General features: G+C 39.8%; 1 protein-coding gene across 1 annotated transcript in view; it reads left to right on the top strand.

The window, feature by feature from the left end:
• Positions 1-4,320: 4,320 nt before the first annotated feature.
• Muc19 (mucin 19, oligomeric) overlaps positions 4,321-22,103 on the top strand; it is a 169,441-nt gene continuing 151,658 nt past the window's right edge. Inside the window, exons 1-11 of the mRNA XM_036207612.1 lie at positions 4,321-4,645; positions 9,125-9,175; positions 10,172-10,231; positions 10,868-11,096; positions 11,667-11,781; positions 12,681-12,741; positions 12,944-13,041; positions 17,054-17,270; positions 17,913-18,035; positions 18,459-18,582; positions 20,147-20,282. Of these exons, the coding sequence (XP_036063505.1) occupies positions 4,321-4,645; positions 9,125-9,175; positions 10,172-10,231; positions 10,868-11,096; positions 11,667-11,781; positions 12,681-12,741; positions 12,944-13,041; positions 17,054-17,270; positions 17,913-18,035; positions 18,459-18,582; positions 20,147-20,282 (1,539 nt within the window). The remainder of the gene's footprint in view (positions 4,646-9,124; positions 9,176-10,171; positions 10,232-10,867; positions 11,097-11,666; positions 11,782-12,680; positions 12,742-12,943; positions 13,042-17,053; positions 17,271-17,912; positions 18,036-18,458; positions 18,583-20,146; positions 20,283-22,103) is intronic.

Genomic DNA, 22,103 nt, shown 5'->3' on the forward strand with positions numbered 1-22,103 from the left:
TTATCAGGTTAAAAGGCTTTTTTGTTGGCATATAAGGAGCCAGGGCTTATGTCTGTTTTCTGATTTGTCTTCATTCTAAAGTGATTTGGAATCTGCTATAGTAGTTAGTGTCATTCTGGATGTGTTTGGCTTAATCTTTATATCTTAGATGAAGAGTTGATTGGCTAGGTAACTTTTGCAGACACATTTTAGAGATGTATAACCAAGTTGATCCCTATTTGCAATATTGTAAGAATTCTATAAATTGTTAAGATAATATTTGTGACTGATGTGTCATCTACTTTGATAATGTTAACCATTGGGAATTAGCATAGGAAATGCCCCTTCACACCAATATGGGCTTGAGACCTTCTAATGAAATGAGTATTCAGAAAAGTATTCAGTATTCGTGAGAACAGGATATTATTAATATCTGGCTACAGTGAGAAATCTAAAATCAAGTGATACGTTATACTGTAATAAATTTGACTTTAGCTCAGGATTGACTATTAATGAATCTGCTAAAAATGGCTTTGTCATGCAGCAATAAAACTGTTGTATTTTAGTTCTTCATCTTTGGGTATAAAAATTTATAGTCATCACATATGTTAAATTAATAAAATTTAAATCATTATCCATTGTCACTGATTTTACTTGATTGTTCTTTTATGGAGGTAGTCAAGAGACATTGAAGTTTTGTATCCTGTGTTCGTTGGTGAGAGTTCAGGTATATAGCTTTGCTTTCGTTGTTGAGAAATATATTGAGAATTAACACCTTTTTCAAGCAAAGTTGGAGTTTATTTAGAACAGATTCTGACAGATTTTTAAAAGTAGTCATTAAGGGAGAAAGGTTGGTGCCTAGGAAGAGTAAATGTTTGAAAGTAGGGTGTTGTTTCTCAAGAGAGAATGACATTGAAGTCTGTCTATCTGCCTGTATGTCTGTCTATTGATCAATCAATATCAATATCCCTCAATATCTGATTTTTGTGCTTTTGAAATTACATTGTTCAAAGACTTTAAAGATTATGTAAAGTACCTTGGGAAAATTTTTATCTATGAAATTTTTCTTTAGTAATTGACATAAGGTAGTTCATAGGTACATTGAATAGAATTATAGAATGGTAAGATAAAACCATTAGTCAAATGCCTAAGAAATTCTCAGTAAATGCTTATAAACTTGTTTCTGAGATGATCTCAATTTTTAGCCAGCATAGGGAGTGGTTTCTTTCCTCTTCAATGTCCCATTAGCTTGTCTTGTGATTCTATCCTGAATTCTTCTTTTCTTTCAAACTTTTTATTTTCTCTTAAGTGTTGTTGATGACTGAAGTACAGTTTTTTTTTTTTTGAAAATTTATATGGCTGAATATCATTGTAGATCCTACCAATATAGGGGTCAAAAGTTTTGACATTTCTGATCTAGGGGAAACATGAAAAGGTTGAATCTTAGAGGTCATTCCATAGGAATCTGGAGAAAAAAAAGTAATCATCATGCTAGACAAGAAAATAAAAAATATACAGTAGACTGATCATTGTGTCTAATCCTGAAATGAGCACTAAAAATAGGAAGACATTTATCTACGATGAGTTGACTAAGAATGTTGCTGGTAAACTATAAAGCTGAAGGAAATATCGGATACCTTTGCTTTGGGTGTGTACATCTTGGGGGACTGAGGATACATTTCTCAAGGTGCCGGGTGTGTACAGTCAGTGCTCCATTTTAAAATGGCATGGGCTTCCCTTATGTTGTCAGAAGATCAAGGCCACCTGCTTTGTAGGAGGGCTGTACTCATTGGTTTAATATCTGAGTTTAGGAGTGAGATCTCTTGGGCTGTAAAGTTAGAGGACTTTTGTCTGCTTGTTTCTGTTGCTGCTGTTAGAGGTCTTATTTGTCATGTAACACCCTCAAACTCTTGTTGAGGAATAAATATGGAGGCTAAATGCTTATACCAGTGGGAAAAAAGAACAGATATTGTCCAACTATGGTAAAATGAGAAGACCTCCAGGGTAGTTAATAATCTTCATCCAGTGACTTTTCCTTATACCCAATGGAATCCTAATGTACAATTCTCTCCAATACACGCTGGGGCAAAGCTCACGCAGAGAATGTTTCCATTAAACCATTTAGTGAAAATAGAAATAACTCATATGATTCTAGATCTCCATGTCTGGCTAGTAAAGACAAACCATTTTCTCTACTATTATTATGGTTAATTACTGTTTGTGGCAGGGATCCACCCTAACCAATGGGCAAAGTTTCCAAACAAAGGGGAGCCAATTGGCAGAGCTGCCCTTTCATAGGAATGAACCAAATGCCACCATCTTACATCTGAAGTTGTCCTTTCTCACCAACTGGTAAACCTTGAGACACTATATAGGAGACTAATTTTATTGGGAGCTTAGCCACAACCCCTGTTTGGGGTGAATCTCTGCTAAAGAAAAAACTGTCCCTGGGCCTGGTTTCAAGATCAGTAAGATTTACTGGCCATAAACATTAAAACTTGATGCTATTTAAAAGATGAAAGACTTTTGTTATTCATCCCAAGTAAGTTCTACTGCTATTTTCAGTCATGATTCTGTAAAGACACCCCAAGACCAGAAATAGTAAACAGCTGAAATCCACAAACTCATCAGGCTTCTTCCATAGTATCTCTTAAATATTGCCATGGCCAGTCTAAAAGGGAATTAGTTTCAAGGTAAACAGGGCTTATTGAAATCAATTTAAAAATTGTTAAAAGCTAAAAACCTAAACATGGTTATGTACTGAGAATATTAGATACAAAAGAATGATTTCTGTCTACCCAGAAATATTTACATCCTTTGAGAGGTATCTGAAAAAAATCAGATTGTCAATCCTGCCTCTCCCCACCCCCTCCACCCCTCATCCCTGGTAGAATGTTTTTGCTGGGCTAAGCGAAGTCAGTAGTTTGGTCTCAATTCCTGAGTTACTACATAGTGGACAGGCCATATCATGTGACCAGAATAGTTTAGTGCTGTGGGACCCCAGCTGGGAGAACAGTTCCCAGATTTTACAACAGGGTACTCTTGAGGAGTGAGGGATAAGGGATATTACATAGAAGGATGGGGGGGGGGGCAGAAACAAGGATAGCCTTGAGAAGGCCTGGATCATTATCCACCAGCCCTTCCTGTCTCTTCTAAAGGCTTTTTATAGGAATGCCGAGGGGTGGAACAAAAGACCTCTCCCTAGCTCAGCCAAGTGCAGACCCTTCCAATCACAGACCCTTCTAATCACCCAGTAATTGTACTTGGTCAAGCAATCCTCTAATGCAGCCCTGCTGGGTAAGCAAGCTCCAATCTCACTAGGAAACCTTTGTGGGCCTCCACATAGTGCATCTCTTTCCAGGTGACTCAGTTATAAGTTCCAGTGACAATTTCCAGTGATCTGCTTTCAGCCACAGAATCTAATAGTTTCCCTTGATTCTAACAGCCATTTTTAGTCAAATCAAAAAGTTGGCCTTTGAATGTTCTTTCAGTTATGAGTGAGGACTGTAAAACCATATCTTTGTCATTTTGCCATATAGAAGGCATAAATCATGGACTCTCCACCCCATGGCTGATAATTGTAAATCCTTTAAACATTTGGATATTAAGGGTTCCGTAAATCTTTTGGTTTGGGGTGTTTCCTTTAACAGTTGGTTACTATATAAATACATTTAGAAAGGAGTCCTAGGTTGTTTGTTCTGGCAGAAAACAATTCCCCCCATACATTTTTTTTCCCCCAGTATATAAAGTTACACAAGGCATCTCAATGGTGACCACTGTTGCCTGAGGCAGGCTTCCCTAGGAAACACTGGACAGCTGTAATCTCCCACAATATCTATCATTGCAGCCAAAGGACTCCCCTTTTGTGGAGGGGCAATGTCCTGAGTTCCTAGAAGTCCATCCAGGGAAGTTATTTTTCAGTACCTTGATTTTCCATAGCAATGTCAAGCATCAGCCCTTTCAAAATGTTTTTATTTTACCCCTGTTCCTCTGAGGGGCCTGTTTGTATGCCTGGGGAAATACATTTGTATTTCTTGTGTCTGACCTTTCCCCTGGCACTTTGTCTGTGCTTTACCACCATTGCTGACACCCCAGAAACCAAATTTAAATGGCATAGATGTAGCCAGACACCATAGCGTCTGCTTTTGAAGCTCCTGCCTAATGTTTAACTTCAAGTGCTCTAGCAGATCATGGATGGGGTGGATGTTGGGGCGGGCCAACTCATAACCCTGGTTCTAGGCCTGGGTAGTTGCAGGGTTGGTCAGCTTATCATCTCTCCCCCATCCTCACCATCAGGGTGAGCTCTCCAGCATTGCCCCGACTGGTTTACTCCTAGCCGTGATGTGCAATGGAGTGGGACCAATTCCCTTCTTTTCACACCCTCAGGTCAGCACTCCCACACCTCTACCATCAGGACCAGCTCCACTCTGTTGCCCAGGTGAGGTGCAGGGGCCACTCTCTGGAGTGCTGCAGCTGCTGAGGGGCGAAGAGCTCGCTCATTCTTATGACCTGAGGGCCAGCTCTTCCACCTGTCACAGGAGGTGGGGCATCTCTCCTCCACCCACACCACCATATGAAGGGCAGGACCAGGTCTCCCATGCTCACATTCTCGAGGCCAGTTCACCCGCACCTTTGTTAATCCGGTCAGCTTGGCTGTGTTGCCCAGGCAAGGTGCAAGACCTACTTTGCTGAGTGCAGCATCTGATAAGGGGGGAGGTCAGCTCCCTTGCCCACCACAGGTGCCAGCAGCAGGGTGGGAGCACATCTTTCCCTTGCCTTCACCACTACATGGTAGATGAGGTAGGTGTGGCCACCAGCTATCCCACTCTCACTCGCTCAGGGCCAGCTCACCCACATCTCTACCACCAGGCTCAGCTCTACCTACCGTGCTGCCCAGGTGAGGAGCAGGGCCCACTTTCCTAGTGATGGAGCTGATAAGGGGGAAGGTAGGCTCTTCTATAGTAGGTGGTGAGGGGCAAGGGGTAAGTGGGGGGATATCTTTCCCCCACACACCTACACTAAATGCATCATTTTTATAAATTGAAAAGCACATTCATCCTCCACAAACCTTTGAGGCTCATACTCTGGGTTTTCCTTACCTGCCTATTTCCGTTTTGGATCAGTCTGTTACTTTTAAGACAAAATCTTTTATATCTCTTGTTTTAACATGGGTTTAGACCCCTTGTTCACCCACTTTCTCTTTAACACTATTTGAAAATATATTTCTGTACCTAAAAGTTCTCCTATCTTCCTCTGGCTTGATGTTTCATGCCTGATTTACTATTCTTTACAAAATTTCCATATTTTGAAATGATAATAAATATTTTAATGGAAACCCAAGAAACTATTTAAGTAGAGAAAGCATTGACTTTGCATCTTAAACATCTAACTGATATAAATACAGGAAAAGCTTATATTAACAGCCATGGAGACATCCTTATCTTCTCTTACTGATAAGTTTGTTTATATATTTTTTATTGAGGCAGAATTTTATCATGTACCCTTAGCTGGCCTGAAACTTGGTACAAAGCCTCAGTCTGGCCTTCAACTTTTTGGATTTATCTTTCTTCAGCTTCCTGAGTGCTTGGATCACTAATGTGTACCACCATCCTGGTCATTAATAAGATTATCATGTGTTAAAATATTTTGTCCTATTTTTTAAGTTGGGAAATAATATTGAGAATTGAACCCAGGGCCTCATGCCTACTAGGCAAGTGCTCTACAGTTATGCCACATCCCAGCCCAGTAAGTTTAAATTAATTTATTTGTTAGATGTTTTCAAGTTCCATAGCTTAAAAAGAATTTGGATTAAGTCTGTATTTACAAGCTGATTAAGAATCCTGTAAATACTGTATATGCACACCTTCAGATAATGCATACTAATCATTAAAATAAACTAAATAAAAAGGCTTATAGCTTTCATTATCCATCATCTCTAATTCCAAATCTGTGCTTCCAAAGGTGTTATTCTTAGTGAAAACAAGGTTGAAGATTTTTTTATATAAAAGCCATTGCACTTAACTTATCATTGACAAAGCCATAACAACAACAAATATAATCAGTCAAAGTGAAGCTTGTGATGAAGATAAGACAAATCTTCTTTTCCTCTGTGAAGAACTAACCATCAAGGAGACACCCTAACAACTGGAAATTTCTTTTTAAAGGTTTACGTGTGTGTGTGTGTGTGTGTGTGTGTGTGTGAAGGCTTCATGAGTGATGATGTTGCAAAGGCCAGAAAAGGGTATAGCATCCCTTGGAATTGGAATTATAGGAGCTGCCTGATGTGGATGCTGGGAACCCAACTCAGTCCTTCTAGAAGAGCAGCAAGTGTTCTTTGCTGTTAAGCCCCAGAATTTTCTCTTTTAATGACAGTTTTTTGGTCAAATTTCTCAACCTTCTTGTTTATAATGACACGAAACTGTATCCCCTATAATCATGTGCATATCCAAAAGAAATAGGAAAGGAAGAAGAAAATCTCGGGACTAAATATTGCTGGCCAGGAATATTTTCCATTGTGGAAATGTATTTATGAGCTTTCTGCCTGAAAAAGTCATCTCTTCCCTGTCCTATACTGCCTCCAGAGGCCCTTGGTCAGGTTTTCTGAGCACATGATTGAATCTTATTCCATCACTTTGCAGAAAAAAAAAAGGCATCACTAGAATAAGAGTTAGGGTTTAATGTCTTATGATACACCTATAGGGTCTAAATTTGTCTATTTGGGTCACAGGAAATCTTGGAGGCTCCCTTTCAAAAGATCATTTAGTCCCAGGATTCAGAAATAAAGGTGGGAATCAGTGTCTCAAAACTAGAGACTTTGAGGCTGTGAAAGCAATCTGTTAAAGTGGAGTCAGAGAAGAGACTGGTCCAGCTCCATATCTGTGAGGCTGATAGCTTTAAAGAAAGCAGGCCCAGCAGGAAGATAGGGAGTACTGCTGAGGAAGTTTGGGGATGGGATTGAGGCATGCCATGCAGAGGAACAGCTACCCCTAATGTGTTCTGGGTCCAGGGTGTACCTCTTAATGAGGTTCACTCCTATAAGTGCCATCCCTGAGTTGGTTCACCATAGCCAGATTTGGAGCACCTCTGATGTGGGAATGGGAGAGGTATAGGACATGCTTGGATGATACTTAGAATGATGTCGTCCTGCTGACTTGTGAATTTTTCTATCTGACACAGGAGTGAGGTAGAAAACTATGTAGGCAATTCCTCTGTCTGGTGCTGGTGGTACACATTAAATAGTAAGTGGGTCTCTAGCCAGTAAACAGAAGAAAAGTTAAAGAAGAGAGAGAGAGAGAGAGAGAGAGAGAGAGAGAGAGAGAGAGAGAGAGAGAGAAAGGAATAAAGATGGAAGGAAGGAAAGAAAGATATAAATAAAAATAATAACATGAAGGAACTTAGTAACTATTGAGAAATCTCACCACCAGCATCTCTGAGTATGCCTCAATGTTTCAAGAAGAGTGTGTGTGGTGGGGTGTCAATGGTGATGGGAGCCTTTTGGCTGACCTTTGCTGCCACCTGTAGCATCCTGGGAGTTGCTTTTGGGTCCTCCATGGAGGTGCGGAGTCTTTACTAAGACGCCAAATTTTCAGATGAATTAATATGAAATAGTTTTAGAGTTTATTGGAAGTGTTTCAACATAGATTGCAGCATGGGTAGAATGATGGAAGGTGGAGAGATGAGAATGAGTGGAGGGAGAGAAATGGGGAGCTTTGGCATGAATGGAAAGAGGAAAGGGAAGGGAGAATGAGCAGGAGTGCTGGGAAGGAAAGGAAGAGAGAAGCAGAGATGGGAGAAGGGAAGGAAGATCTGAGCAGGAGTCGGGGAGGGAGGGAGGAGATAAGCAGGAGAGGATGCACAGCACACCCAGGAAAAGCACAGTGCATGCACAAGGTTAGGTTTGGCTAGGTAGCATAAACAGAGTTAACTACTTTTTATGTTTCTACTGTGAGTAAGGTTCCAATTAGAGACTTTTCTGGCATTTTAATGTTGAAGCATGGCTGCTTTGATTTTACCCAAGGAGATTTTTAGTAAATAGCATATGGGTTTTTTGGGGGGTGCGGGGGGGGGGGTTAGTGTACCAATGGCAGTAAATCTAGTGGCAATGGAAGGTTCTGGATTTACTTTGTTGTGTTTTCCCGCCCAAAGTTTAGTGTTTTTTCTTTTATGACAAAGATATTTTATACAATATAATCAGATTACAGTTTCCCCTCCCCCTACTTCTTGCTTTTCCTCCCCATCTTCCTTCTCCACCAGGTCCACACCCTTTCTAAGTCTCTCATTAGCAAGTAAATGGGTGTTTAAGGAATAATAGTAAGAGAGAATAAGAGAAAACAAAAGCAAACACATCATAGTAGGATGAAACAACTAAAGAGAAGAAAGATCTAAAGAGAAGGACATGAAATGCACGGAGATGCAGAGACACACACATGTGCACACACGGACATTCCATAAAAACACAAAACTGGAAGCCGTAATACATAAACAAAGACTACCCTGACAATACATTGTGAGACACAGAATCTCCCAGACACCTTGGGTTTATTTGTTGTCCATCAATTGCTGGGCATGGAGCCTGCCCTTAAGAGTGGTTTGTTTCCCCAGTGAGACTCCCTTGGAGAAAACTAAATTTTCATTTACAACTTATTACCAACTGGAAATAGCTTCCAGGTTAGGGATGAGGGAATGTGTCCACTTCATTTGGCTCTCGTCCTAGGTTTCTTGATATCCATAGTAAAGGCATGGTTCATCTAGTTAGTGTTTTGCACACTCCCAGTTCCTCTGGGCAAGAATCCTTTGTTCAAGACACCTACATATCCCAAATGTTAAGCAGCTTAGTTTCACTGAAACTGAAATAAGATACTTTCATTAGTGTGTGCACAACTCTTTGCTCTTCCCCTTATGATGTTTCTGGAATAAGTTAACTTTTTATCTGACATATTATTATTATTATTATTATTATTATTATTATTATTATTATTATTATTTTGCTTCAGTAGAAGTTGAGTTGATAACATGCCTTTTTTTTTGGATACAGCTTCTCAAGGCCCAAGTATTCAAGCATGAGGATTGCTGAGCTTGTATCCATGGTTTATCCATCAGATATTTAAAACTGTATTTTACTATGCATAATTCTCTATTAAAACAGGTACCACAAGCTCATCTGAGTATACTACATCTGGACCACCCAGTACTCCAGGTAATTTGATTTGTGGCTTTGGGTGTTTAAAAAAAAAAAGAGACATGCACATGCAAATGCAAGTTTGAAGGGTTCTGTTGGTTACTAATTTACAGGGACCTGATATCACTGTGCCACTGTGTTTACAATATTGAGCCTCTTAGTGTTTCCTGAGGAAAAGATTTAGGACACCAATGAGGTGTGTAAAGAAATTTTATTATTATGAGAAAAATTATGTTTTAGGGAAATTTTAGTAAAGCACAACATCTCCTTCTCCTTTATTACTTTAAACATAGTTATAAACTGCTCTAAACAAATTAGGAGTGTAATCTATGTCCTCACAATTTGAGTAAAGCTACTCTATGGTAAAGAGAGTAGTTAGACAATTCATAAGCAGACAATAAAAGCATTGTAAAAAGTGTTTAAAAATTTTCATGAAATACCTACTTCCATTATCCTGACATTTAAGCCTGGCCCTGAGATTTCATATCAAATTACTTATCTAGATCAAAGGGTGATTAGAAATATACGTGCAGATTTGAAATTTCAAGGTACTTGTCAGGAAATAACATTTTCCACATGCATACATGATTGCATCATTAGTATTAAATAATAGTGGTGGATAAAGCCGCACCTCGGGCTTGCCTGTTTTGTGGCTTCTGGTAAAGACTGGCTTATAATGTAAAAGATTTGCTTATTTTTCAAGCAGAGCAGATGGCTGTATAATAGATATAGGATGTTAGTGATTGGGCATGATCCCAAATGAATTGTCCCTGAGGATTTCAGAACACACAAATGACTTATTGGGCCTGGAAACAAAAGTGAATTTTAGAGATTATTATCCATATGAGTTTGGCAAATCTTAGCTCTCAAGAGCAATTTTACATATTCAGGATAAGAAACCGCACCTTGACAACAACATTTAACTTCCCAATTAGAAGTCCCATATCCTTTTAAATACGTCTTAAGTCAATGTATGTTTCAACTTAAATATTATCTATACCTTGTGTTGAATAGAAAAAGGATCCCATATTCCAGAAGCAACTCCCACATACTCAGAAGCCAACGAAGATGCCGGTAAGTGACTATAACTCAGTATCAGTTCAGTTCATGTGTTTAGTCTAACCTAGTACCGGAAAGAGGTCACAAAGTAGCAAATATCTGAAAGTAATTGAAAACAATTATCCTTCCTTCACCCATTTATTTGACTACTGCATGTTTGAATGATATGACATACACACTATTTGTTTTTCGTGCTCAGGAATACAGCATGTGAAATAATCTATGTGCACATATATACATGCGTTTCTACTTAAAAACTGCAATCTAATTTTTCCACTCATATGATATAAATGGTGTCACATCCACACAGGATAAAATCTCCCTACTAAAAGCAAAATCAACGAGGAAACTTCAGCTTCCTTCCCTTCCTCCCTCATATTAGACACAATATCCCCCCTCCCAAGGAAAAATAGATGTTTCGATTAGAGTTGTGTTTTAGCCAGACTGATCATTGCAGGCGTCTCATGGGATCTACTTCTGCTTTCCTTTCAGTTTTACTGTAGTAAGAAAAGTCAAACAACTAAAGCACTTAGCGACTGGGCAAATTGAACCTTATCATGATTTTTTTTTTTTGTACATGAATATAAGAAGCAGTTAGAAGTATGTTCATTGGTCTCAACAACTGTGAATTTTTCTCTGATTGCTGTGTAGGTGAAACGGTTACGTGGGGTAATGGCGCATACAAGGCTCTCAATGGCCGCCTCTTTTCCTTTGAGTCTTCCTGCGCGTACACGTTTTGCCGTGACTGTGCTGAACCCGGAGGAGACTTCAATATTGAGATCAAAAGAAATATGAAAAGTGATATTGAAGAAATAAAAGCTGTGATTGATGATGTTGGCATCTCTGTTTTGAATAATACTATTTTTGTTAATGACGAAAGGTAAGTAACAGAATGTACTGCCTAAGCTTTACAGAATAGTTTGGAATATGAACTCAAATCAACCAGACACAAAAGCCAAGTTAAGTAAGGAATGGATGGCAGGCCCCTCTTTCAATGCTTGTCTATGGCAAGTTAGATCGCAACCAGTGACTCTGTTGCACAATGATACGGTGCCTAGATTTAGTGTAAAATGTAGATTCCACAAAATAGTTACCAGAGCATTGCCATTTTCATTGACGTGCTCAATGTTAAATACACAGTTGAAGCAGCACAAAGCAGAAATTGAGGACATCACAGCTCCTAGACCATTATTTTTCAGAAGTAACAACTCATATTTCAGACAGGCCAACTCTTTGGCAGCTTTCGGGGATCAGAAATTGAGAGGCAATTGATATTCTACTCATGAATATTTCAAACTATTTGATTTTTTTTTTCTGGCACCGCATCAACATTCTCCCTCTTCATTTTTCTGAAATCCCAAGGCTGTAGTACTTAGTCCTAAACAGCCCTTGCTACAGTAGAACTATTCCTACCACTTACACACACTTTTTTTTTTAAAATACTTTTCAGGGTACAGGTACCATACAGCAATAAGATGATTCACATTAAAAAACAAGGCAATCACTATGTTCTGGACAGCCGCAGAAAAACCCTGTCTTTAAGGTGGAGCAAGAACAAACTCTCAGTAAGTGACCAGTGATTCTCGTTGAACTTTCTGGTTTTTGGTCTTTGGTCTTAGTCATAAAATAAATACACCAGGAAAGAATAAAGTAAGATTTGTTGATAAATCTTTCTACGCTCAATGTGATGAGCCTTATCTTGCCTGACAGTCAAAGTTGTTCCATATGCAGCCACCCTAGATGGCTGATGATGGGGCAGACTGTGCAGGCAAAGGAAGGCAAACTTGTTGGCGATGCGATTCCTGAGTGTGCAAATGAGTGGGTCTCTGCATCTGTAGCTGTTCCTTGTGCCTTTTCTGGGGCTCTTTCCCTTTGTTTGTTTTGTCCTGTTCTGACGCGTTAGTTTTTGTTTTAACATTATATTATATTGTATTGTATTATTATCCCTTCAAAGTCTGCTTTCTAATGAGAGACAGAAACGGTGTGCATCCAGATGAGAGGGGAAGTAGGGAGGAAATGGGAAGAATCAAGGGAGGGAAACTGTGATCAGAATATATTATGTGAGGAAAAAAAATCTATTTTCAGTAAAAGGAAAAAAAAATCCACCTCTTAGTGGTGGAGCATGTCTTTAACCCAGCACTCAGGAAGCAGAGGCAGGTGGATCTCTGTGACTTTTGAGGCCAGCCTGGTCTACAGAGTGAATTCCAGGACAGCCAGGACTGTTACGTAGAGAAACACTGTCTCCAAAACAAAACAAAATAATCTGCTTGAGGACACAATAAGCATTGGAGTCAGATTTGTTCCAAGTTCAAGCTACAGATTCGTTAAGAAAGACACCATTCCCCCAACTGATCAGTGCACCCAGGACTGCATAGGAAGAGATCCTGTCTTTTGGTTTGGTTAAAAACTGTCTTGAGACATTTTTAATGTTTTCTGAAAATACCAATGTTATTTGTTTTTACAGCTCACTCTTTATAACCATTATACAACCTGTGGTCTTTGTGGCAACTTCAACAGCACTCCAGGTGAGACCAGACAGATGATTAATAAGAAAATTACTTTCTAAAAGAAAATTTAATTTTTTCACATTTAGATAAGTTTACTAATAATTTACATTTGTCTAAAGGAGGAGAAACAGAATCAAACTATAATTTACCTTGCCAAGACTATACGTAGCTTACAAATAATGTACAAGTGAATATCTGGAAATCATGCTTTGATTTGCAGGTCAAGATATTAATGAGCACATTGCCAATAGTAAAATTTCCAATGACTGTCCCAGCGCTTTGAGTAAGAACAATGAAGTTTGCGAGGATGGAGTACAGGTAGGAAATCTGGTTTCATTTCCAACAATTTGGGCACTAATCCTCCTAATTTATTAAAATAAAATTTATTGTATATTTTAAAATATATAATATGATATTATGGGGTGCTTTAATTAGGGCATCTCTTGCTGTGAAGAGACACCATGACCACAACAACTCTTATAAAGGAAAACATTTAACTGAGGTGGCGGCTTACATTTTGGGGGTTCAGTCCATTATCATCATGATGGGAGCAAGGCAGCATGCAGGCAGATATGGTGTTGGCTACATCTTGATCAGAAGGCACAGGAAAGTGTACTGTCTCACTGGACATGGCTTGAGCATATATGATCCTTCAAAGCCTCCCGTTACAGTGACACACTTCCTCCCAACAAGACCACACCTACTCCAACAAAAACACACCTTCTAATAGTTCCAGTCCCACCATTTTCTTTCAAACCCCCACACGAGGTATATAAAAAGAATTATCAGATTACTGTAATGAAGAAATCTAACATATCCTTTGTATCATATAGTTATTCATTTTTTGTAGTTGTGCCAAGAAGAGTTGAAATCTACTCATTTAGCATGAGTATCTTGCATGGTGCATTTGCTTTACTGTAGTCCTCACAATGGACACATGAGCTCAGGATTTGCTCATCTTATGTATGACTATGTTATAACTTCTGGCACGTGCCTCTCTATTTCTTCTTCCCAACCCATACCCACTGCTTCCTTTTCTCCATATATTTGACTGTCTTTATAGATTCTTCTTATAAGTGAGATTATGCAATTTAGAAAATTATTTCATAAAGCATAACATTCACCAGACTCATATATTTTGTAATAGCCTGCAATATTTTGTTCGTTGTTTTAGAGATGAATAATGTCCTACTGTATAACCACAGATTCTTCGTCTGTTTCTCCTGCTATAGCTGTTCAGGTTGTTTCCATTTCTTGGCTGTTGAGAACAGTGCTGTATGAATGTGAAACAGGAATATCTTTTTGAGAGCAGATTTCACTGGGTCAGAGTCTTTATGTACCCGAAACGTCTATGCTGGTTTTTTTTTTTTTTTTTTTTTTTTTTTTTTTTTTTTTTTGCAATAGCTATAAAAGAGTTCCTTCTTTGTATCTGTGCTCACCTTTATTACTTTCTGACTTTGTGTTGATAGCCATTCCAGTGGGTTTGGTCTATATTTACCTAATGATTAATGACACTGAACACTTTCCCACACTCCTATTGGCACTCTTGTTTCTTTTTGGGAAATGTCAATTCAAGCTATTGTCCTAGGTCTAGTTGATTTGTTCCTGCATTACTGAGTTATATGAGCTATTAATCAACTTTGCAATCAGCCCTATATCAGATCATGATTCGCAAACATTTTCCTGATCTCGATCTCTAGGTTCCCAGTGGACAGGCAGGGCTTACTTCTCCTCCAGAGCATTCACAATCTAAGTGGTTCCCTAACTTCTGACCTGAGCATGCTGTTTGAAATGTCCCTGACTTTCATTTTTAAAAAGTTACACAGAATAACATTTCTTTTTTTCCCCCTTAACTTTTATTGATTCTCTGTGGATTTCACATCATGCATCCTGATCTCACTTTATCTCCCTGTCCCCTCATCCCCTCACTTCTGTCCTGTGCCCATGCACCCCCTCCAGAAAAACCCAAATTTAAAAGAAAAACAAAACAAAACAAAAAAAACAACAACACAAAAAATAAAAAAGTAGAAGAATCTCATTGCGGAAACTATAGTGTGGACCATTGAGTCACACAATTTACCCTTTAGTCCATTCACCCTTACTTGTAAATGTTCATTGCCATGAGTCATTGGTCTGGTTCAAGGCCTCTGGCTTCTGCTACATGATGGATAATAGACTCTCACTGGGGCTCTTCTTGTATCCTGTTGTTGTCCTGTGTCATGGAGATCCTGCAGTTATGATTTGTCGGTTCTTCCCCTTCACAAGCTCCAACAGTTCACAGATGTGGTGAATGCTGGGGTGGGATAACTCATAGCCCTGGTTCTGGGCCTGAGTGGTAGCTGGGTTGAGCTCTTCAGCACTTGCCTAGTGCATCCAATGCATTCTGCAGTGAAGGGCTGGGCCAGTTCTCCTGTTCTTAAGTCCCCAGAGCCAACCTATTCACACTCACACCACCTGGGGCAGTTCTTCTCTTTTGCCCAGGCAGCCCTCTCTTGCTCGACTGCTGCAGGGGTATATGAGGAGGGGTAGAGTCAGCTCTCCTGCTCTCATGCCCTCAGGGCTGGCTCACCTGCTCCCTGGACCACAGGGCCAGCTCTAGTGTGCTGCCGCTGGTAAGGGGTTAGGATAGCCCTCTCACTTTCGTGATCCTGGGGCCAGCTCTCTCTCCTGCTGCAGGTAGCATGGGGGCAAAGCAGGGAAGGACATCTTTCCTTTATCCGTGCTGCCACATGGCAGATAAGGGGAGGGGGTCAGCTCTGCTGCCCTCTTGCTCCCAGAGCCAGCTCACATATATCCTGACAACAGGGTCAGCTCTAGTGTACTACCCAGAAAGGGTGCAGATCCCACTCAGGGAGCAGCTTGTGAGGGCAGTACTCTCACCTGCTGTAGATGGTATTGGGTAAGTGCAGGGGTTGGGAGGAGGGTGGGGACATCTTTTTCTCCCTTATACCACCACATGGCAGATAGAAGGGGTGGCAGGGTCAGCTCTCCTACTCTCAGAGTCATCTTGCAAGAGATCCCAACAATAGGTTCAGCTCTATTGTGCTGCCCTGGTGAGTTGCATGCCAGTGGTAAGGGGTAGGTCTATCTTTCCTGAGTATGTGTTTGGGGAGTTGGGTGCAGCTCTCCCCTGAAAGGCAGAGGATGTGCTCTTGTTGTAGTATCCAGCCAGCAAGGGCCAGGGTCATCTATCCTAGGGCTAGTGAAAGGTGGGGCTGACTCAAAGCAGCTCATGGATTTCCACACATGTGGTACTTATGACCCCCTGTGCTAACACTAGCCATGGACATCATCACAGACCCCAACTGCAGCAGGACCACAGACCCAGACATGGCCCTGGCCAGTTGTCTCCATGGCCCCAGATGGCAGCACAGGCTACCCAGATCAATATGGCCCCCACAAGGACATGGCCATCGAATACTGAGATGGTCTTAGCAGAATAACAATTCTTCTCTACACATTTTAAAACAGCCATCGAGAAATAGGAGAAATTTTCCAAAAGCAATTTGGGGAAAACATTCTCACTGATTCCCTTTTCCTTATTTTCAGCTGATTTGGCGTGTGTGCGCACATGTGTATGTGCGTGTGTGTGTGTGTGTGTGTGTGTGTGTGTGTGTGTGTGTGTGTGTGTGTGGTTATCAGTCTTCCCTGGCTGACATTAGTGCAAACTACACAGCTGTAAAACAGGAGCTTTTGTGTTTTTCTGAAAAAATTTTGATAACAAGAAAATACCATGTGGTCATTGAAATATGTTGAAATTCAAATGTTTTGAGGGACAGCGTAATATGTCATTCTTTTGTTTACTAACAGAGAACACATAAACTACTTGTAATATAAAAGCAAATGAATATAATTTCCACTATAAAAGGACACTGTAGTTTATGGCTACCTCTCCACCTGCCTACTCATAGAATCTAAGCAGATTGACAGTCCAGGATCAGGATCTCTTTTGGGAATTGTCCTTTTCCACCAGTGGCCATGCATTCCCTATCATTGATAAGTTTCATCCCACCTACCTGTTTTCTCCAGATCCGAGACTCAGTGCAGTGTAGGAGACAGATGGATAAATCTAGGTGATAAATCGAACAAATAAATCTGAAGCCATCATAGCCATCTGAAATGTCAGAGGTAGACTTTTCTTCTGGGACTGTCTTTATTCATTATACAACCTAAGTTTAAAATTTCAATTAGAATTCTTGGCCACACTCCACAAGAGTTACAGAACATTATATTATGACAAACAAAATTTCTGTATCTATCTTTTCTTAGAAATTCACCCTATTGCCCTTTTTCCCCCTTATGATTTAATGAAACGTGCTTTGCTTTGCAGTATTGTGACAAAATTATTGGGACTTACTTTGAGAAATGTGGGAAAGTTTCCCCTTCATCCAGCGAGTACAAAAAGGTGTGTGTTGATGAGTATTGTCGAACCAGAGGAGGAGGAAAGGGCACTACATGTGACACCTTTTCAGAACTAGCCCGACTATGTGCCTTTGATGGTCCTGGTGTCTTTGAACACTGGCGAGATGATTCTGCTGTGGTTTGTGGTAGGTGCTTTTTTTCTCTTAATCATAATAGGTTACAAAAAAAATGCCTTCTTAAAGAACTCATTTTATATCTGAAAGTATTTCTAAAAACAGTTTTCTTGAATGATTCTAAGGCCCAGAAAGGGACTGAGAGATAAGGAAGTCTTGTCTCTAACATGTGTTTCTGAGGAGATTGAGGCTCATTTAGTGATATGACTTGCTGTGTTGCAGAATTTTGTCTTAAGGTCTTAATTAGTATGCTCATCAACAAAATATAAGGGGAGAAATATAAATCCTATAAAATGCAGTGGATTATTTTTAGTAGTCTACTCTTGTTAAAAGATTAGTAAAATGTAAATATGAGCTTTATACAAAGTATAAGTATAATTTATACTTTGATGCTTGGGCTAATCTTTAGAGAACTGAATATCAACTTCAACATGTGATGAAATTAGATGGTGCCATTTACATTCCCTCTAAATTAAAAACTATTCAGTGAAATAATGCTTGAGAAGTTGGCATCATTTAGTTCTATGGAGTGTCTAGAAAGACTGATTTGTGTCTTGAAAAGCAGACTCAGTGAATCCAATTGGAAAGGATCGCTAGGGAACTCTGTTTATTTTCCTTTCATTTCTGAGCATACATATTTCTTTACATCTTCAGAAAAGCAACAATGTCCAGGAAAGCACATTTACAAAGAATGCGGACCTTCAAATCCTCCAACTTGCTCTAATGTGGCTCCTTTTCAAGACAGTGAATGCGTGAGTGGCTGCATTTGCCCAGAAGGTAATTTATCCATGAGCATATTCACACCAACACAGCAAACCCAGGCAGAGTACAGCAAGCTATAGTTCCAAAACGCTATTGTAGCAGGTGAATTATTCCTGTCCATCCTCTGACAACCCACTCAAGAATGTCAGATACTTTCAAAGCTCATGTGTGTTTTTATCTCTGAGTACTGAGTTCCCAAATGCCACCAGACTACATTGGGCTTAATAGGTCCTGTCTCTATGGGGCAGTAACTCAGGCTCAGAAAGTTTTCATCTATATTCCTGTCAGTCAAAATGAAAAAATGATCACTTCCACAAGAAAGCAGCATTTCAGGGCACACCTTCATTGCTTTAGAAAGAGTTAAGGAATGGCTACAGTAGTTAAAGAATTCATTGACGTTAATATAATTTTAAGACTACATCTATTTGCGTATGGTAGGTTATCTATTGGACGATATTGGTGAGAAAGGAAAGTGTGTATTAAAGGAAAAATGCCCCTGTGAATCTAATGGAAAAGTGTACAAACCAGGAGAAGTCCGAGAAGGCCCCTGTGGTTCTCAATGGTATGTGTGTGCTTTTTGATTACATTTTATGAACATGAAGATAATATCAAGGTTTTTATTCATACTTAAAGTTATCTAAATTTTATTCAGCAAAAGTCATGCCTCTTAGAATTGTAACATGCCATGGGGAAAAAAGAAACAAACAAACAGAAAGCAATTGTCAGTGTTTTTAAATTCCTGGCATGCCACTCTTACAGATTTGAGGGAATAAATCAATTACCCAGGAATTCTCAGAAATTTTAAAATCAGGATGGTTTTGAACGCACTTCTACTAATCTTCACACTCTGCTATTTGGATAACTCAACTTGTGTTTAAAGCATAAATACACTAAGTTTAGTAGTGCTTATGAAGAACTACAGAAATATTTAACACCTAAAAATGTAATTCAAAGTGAAGGTCTCCAGGAAGTGATCAGCCCCTCACAGAGTCACTTGTGGACACTGCTCACTGAAGGATCACTTTGTAGGGAGATTGTGTTAGACCTTGAGAGGTCATGCAAAGGACTCACACAAAGTACAGCATACATGAACTTGTTAGTAAGCATTTTAGTTTTTATTGCCTTTCCTCTTCTCCTCCATGTTGTACTTTAACCACATTACAATGGTATACAGCTACCCGTGTATCCACTATAGGCTAAGATCTCAATGTGAGGGTGAACATGTGGGTCTCTCTCTCTCCCTCTCTCTCTCCTTCCTTCCTTCCTCCCTCACTCCCTCTCCTCCCTCTCTTTCTTTCTTTCTTTCTTTCTTTCTTTCTTTCTTTCTTTCTTTCTTTCTTTCTTTCTCTCTCTCTCCTTTCTTTCTTTCTTTCTTTCTCTCTCTCTCCTTTCTTTCTTTCTTTCTTTCTTTCTTTCTTTTCTTTCTTTCTTTCTTTCTTTCTTTCTTCCTGTGGTAACCTCACTTAATAATATTGCACATTCTAAGTCCCTCCGTTTTCTCACAAATTTTGTGAGTATACTTCTCTTTAGAGCTGAACAGTTTTCCATAGATGGCCTAGATTGTTATTATCCATTCATCTGTTGATGGACAACTAGGTTGGCTCCACGCACTCTGTAATGAGTAAAGCAACCATGAAATGGGGAGCAAACACCTCTGTCATAGGGAGTGGAGGTCTCTGGGTCTATGCCTAGGAGTGCAAGAGCTGTGTCATAGGGTAGTTCTTAATTTTGATGTTTTCAGAAGTAACGTCTTCTTAAGGCCTCTGTGCATCTCCTAACATCTCTGTGCCTCTGTACGACATTTCGAAGTACAACTTCCCATGGTAGTTTGTACCTGTTGCCCTCATGCTAACCATGCAGCACATGGACAAACCTCTGAAATCCAGTGTACAAGATTGAAATATGGTCAATTCATAAAGTTAGGATTATTTTTCCTCAAAGAAACTCAAGTTGTTTAAAACATCATGATATTCAACCAACCATCCATCTTGTCAGGCCTATTGCTAAGTGGGGAATGAACTGATAGGGCTTGCTCACATGTCAGCTTTGGATGGGATGTTCTAATGTCTTGGTATTTGCTCAGCATTGCAGAAGATTTACCTTTGACTCACCTTTGCATTCCACAGCACATGCCAAGAAGCAAAGTGGTCTTGTACCGAAGCTTTATGTACTGGGATATGTAAAGTGGAAGGGAGCTTATTTACCACTTTCGATAACAATGTATTTAGCCATCCTGGAGACTGTCACTTCTTGGCCGTTCATGTAAGTACTTGCCTACAACATCTGTGAAAACCGAGCAAATTCTCAACTACTTTAAAACTCAATTCATTTTGTGTTATTTATTTTTGGTAATTTCATACATGTATACAATGTATTTAGAGCGTATCTATTTCCCACTCCCCCCCCCCCCGCCAGATATGTCCCTGCAAATCAACTTCATTTCCTTCTCCTCCTTCTCCTTCCTCTCCTTCTCTTCTTCTTTGTAACCAATTGGCTCCAATTATTGCTTCCATTACACACATGGGTATTGGGTTATCCACTGGAACATGGACAACCTACTAAGGACTACATCCATAAAGAAAACTGACTTCTTGCCTCTCAACAACCATCAACTTTCAATAGCTCCTCAGCCAGGAGTGGGACCTCGTGAGCACCTCCCCTCTGTATACTGGAATGTTGACAGCTTGACGTTGCATGGGTCTTGTGTAGACAGCCACAGATGCTATGTGTTCACCAGTGAAATGACTCTGTTATGTCCAGAAGACATTAGTTTGTATCAGTCCTTTACAACTTCTGGATTTTACAACTTTTTTTCTTCTCCCACTTCTATGATGTTCCCTGGGTCTTCTTGCAGAAGGGTTGTGACATGAATGCTTCATTTAGGGATAATAATTCAGTAGTCACTTTTTTTTTTTGTACTTGGGCCAGTTTGAATCTCTACTACGATACAGTGCAAAAACAAGCTTCTTTAATGAGAGGTGAAAACTAGTCTAATCTATGAGTGTAAGGATAGGTACTTAGAAAGACATTTGATACAGTTTAATTCTAAGAGAAGTAGGTTCTGCCCCAAGGTGTAGATCTTCGGTCAGGGTTGTAGAGTTCCAGGCATGAGTTCGTCTTGTGGAGCAAGCCAAGCCTTAAAATCAATTAGGAAGACACTAGTTGCCCCCATAACGTTCATGCCACTATTGCCCCTAGGCATTTCTTGCCTGGCTGATGTAGCTCATGGGGTTCACTGCTGTACAAGCCTGTTGATGACTTTTCCCTTCCAGCAGCTTGCAAAGTTCCTTCTGTCACTAGGAAAGCTAGCAGGGCAGGGAGGAAGTAGCTTTTCTACTGAGTTACTATGTAAAGAAGTAAGAAGCAAACAGCCTTTGGATTAGTAATTATCCATTTCAGTGTCTGTTTTCTGTCACAAAATTGACATTGACATCATTGTACATTAATGTTATAGCATGTACACTCTGAAGATTTCTGGCTGAAATAAAATTCAACAAGTGAAATCTCAATTTGTGAACAACCCTCTGAGTACATAGGAAAGTTGTTGTACTTTTCTGCCTGTCTGCATATACTCAACAGCACTTTATATAATCTGGTCCTGCATGTCCTAGAAGCATCTTCTTCATTATTCCCTGAATAAATAACTTTAGCCTTTATTATACAGCGTGGCCCCATTATAGGACGACTGCTGTGTTGACATTTAGTCTCTTCTTAGTATTAAAATCTCCAGTAATATGACGTCCAATAACAGGGCAGTTCTGCTTTGTAGCTCCTGCTTTCAGTGGACAGGAGAAAAATGAATCGTGTTTCCTGATTCTGGTAAGAAATGAAGATGAATTGAGTTTGTGTACTGCAAAGAGAGAGGAGTGGGTTGACATGGGATATTTTCACCAAATGTAGTTCCTGCTACTCAAGATCTGTGTTCCAAAGTGATGATTCCTGTGTATCAACTATTGTTTCTTTTCTTTCTTCTTATACTCCTTTTGTTCACTCTATGAGGACTAGGGTTGGGGAAAAGGAAGAGAAACCCACTAAGGCATACAGAATGCTTGCTGTTTTCAGAGCAGTGCTCCAGAGACCTGC

The sequence above is a fragment of the Onychomys torridus genome, chromosome 16, assembly GCF_903995425.1.
Source record: "Onychomys torridus chromosome 16, mOncTor1.1, whole genome shotgun sequence".
NCBI classification, from domain to species: Eukaryota; Metazoa; Chordata; class Mammalia; order Rodentia; family Cricetidae; genus Onychomys; species Onychomys torridus.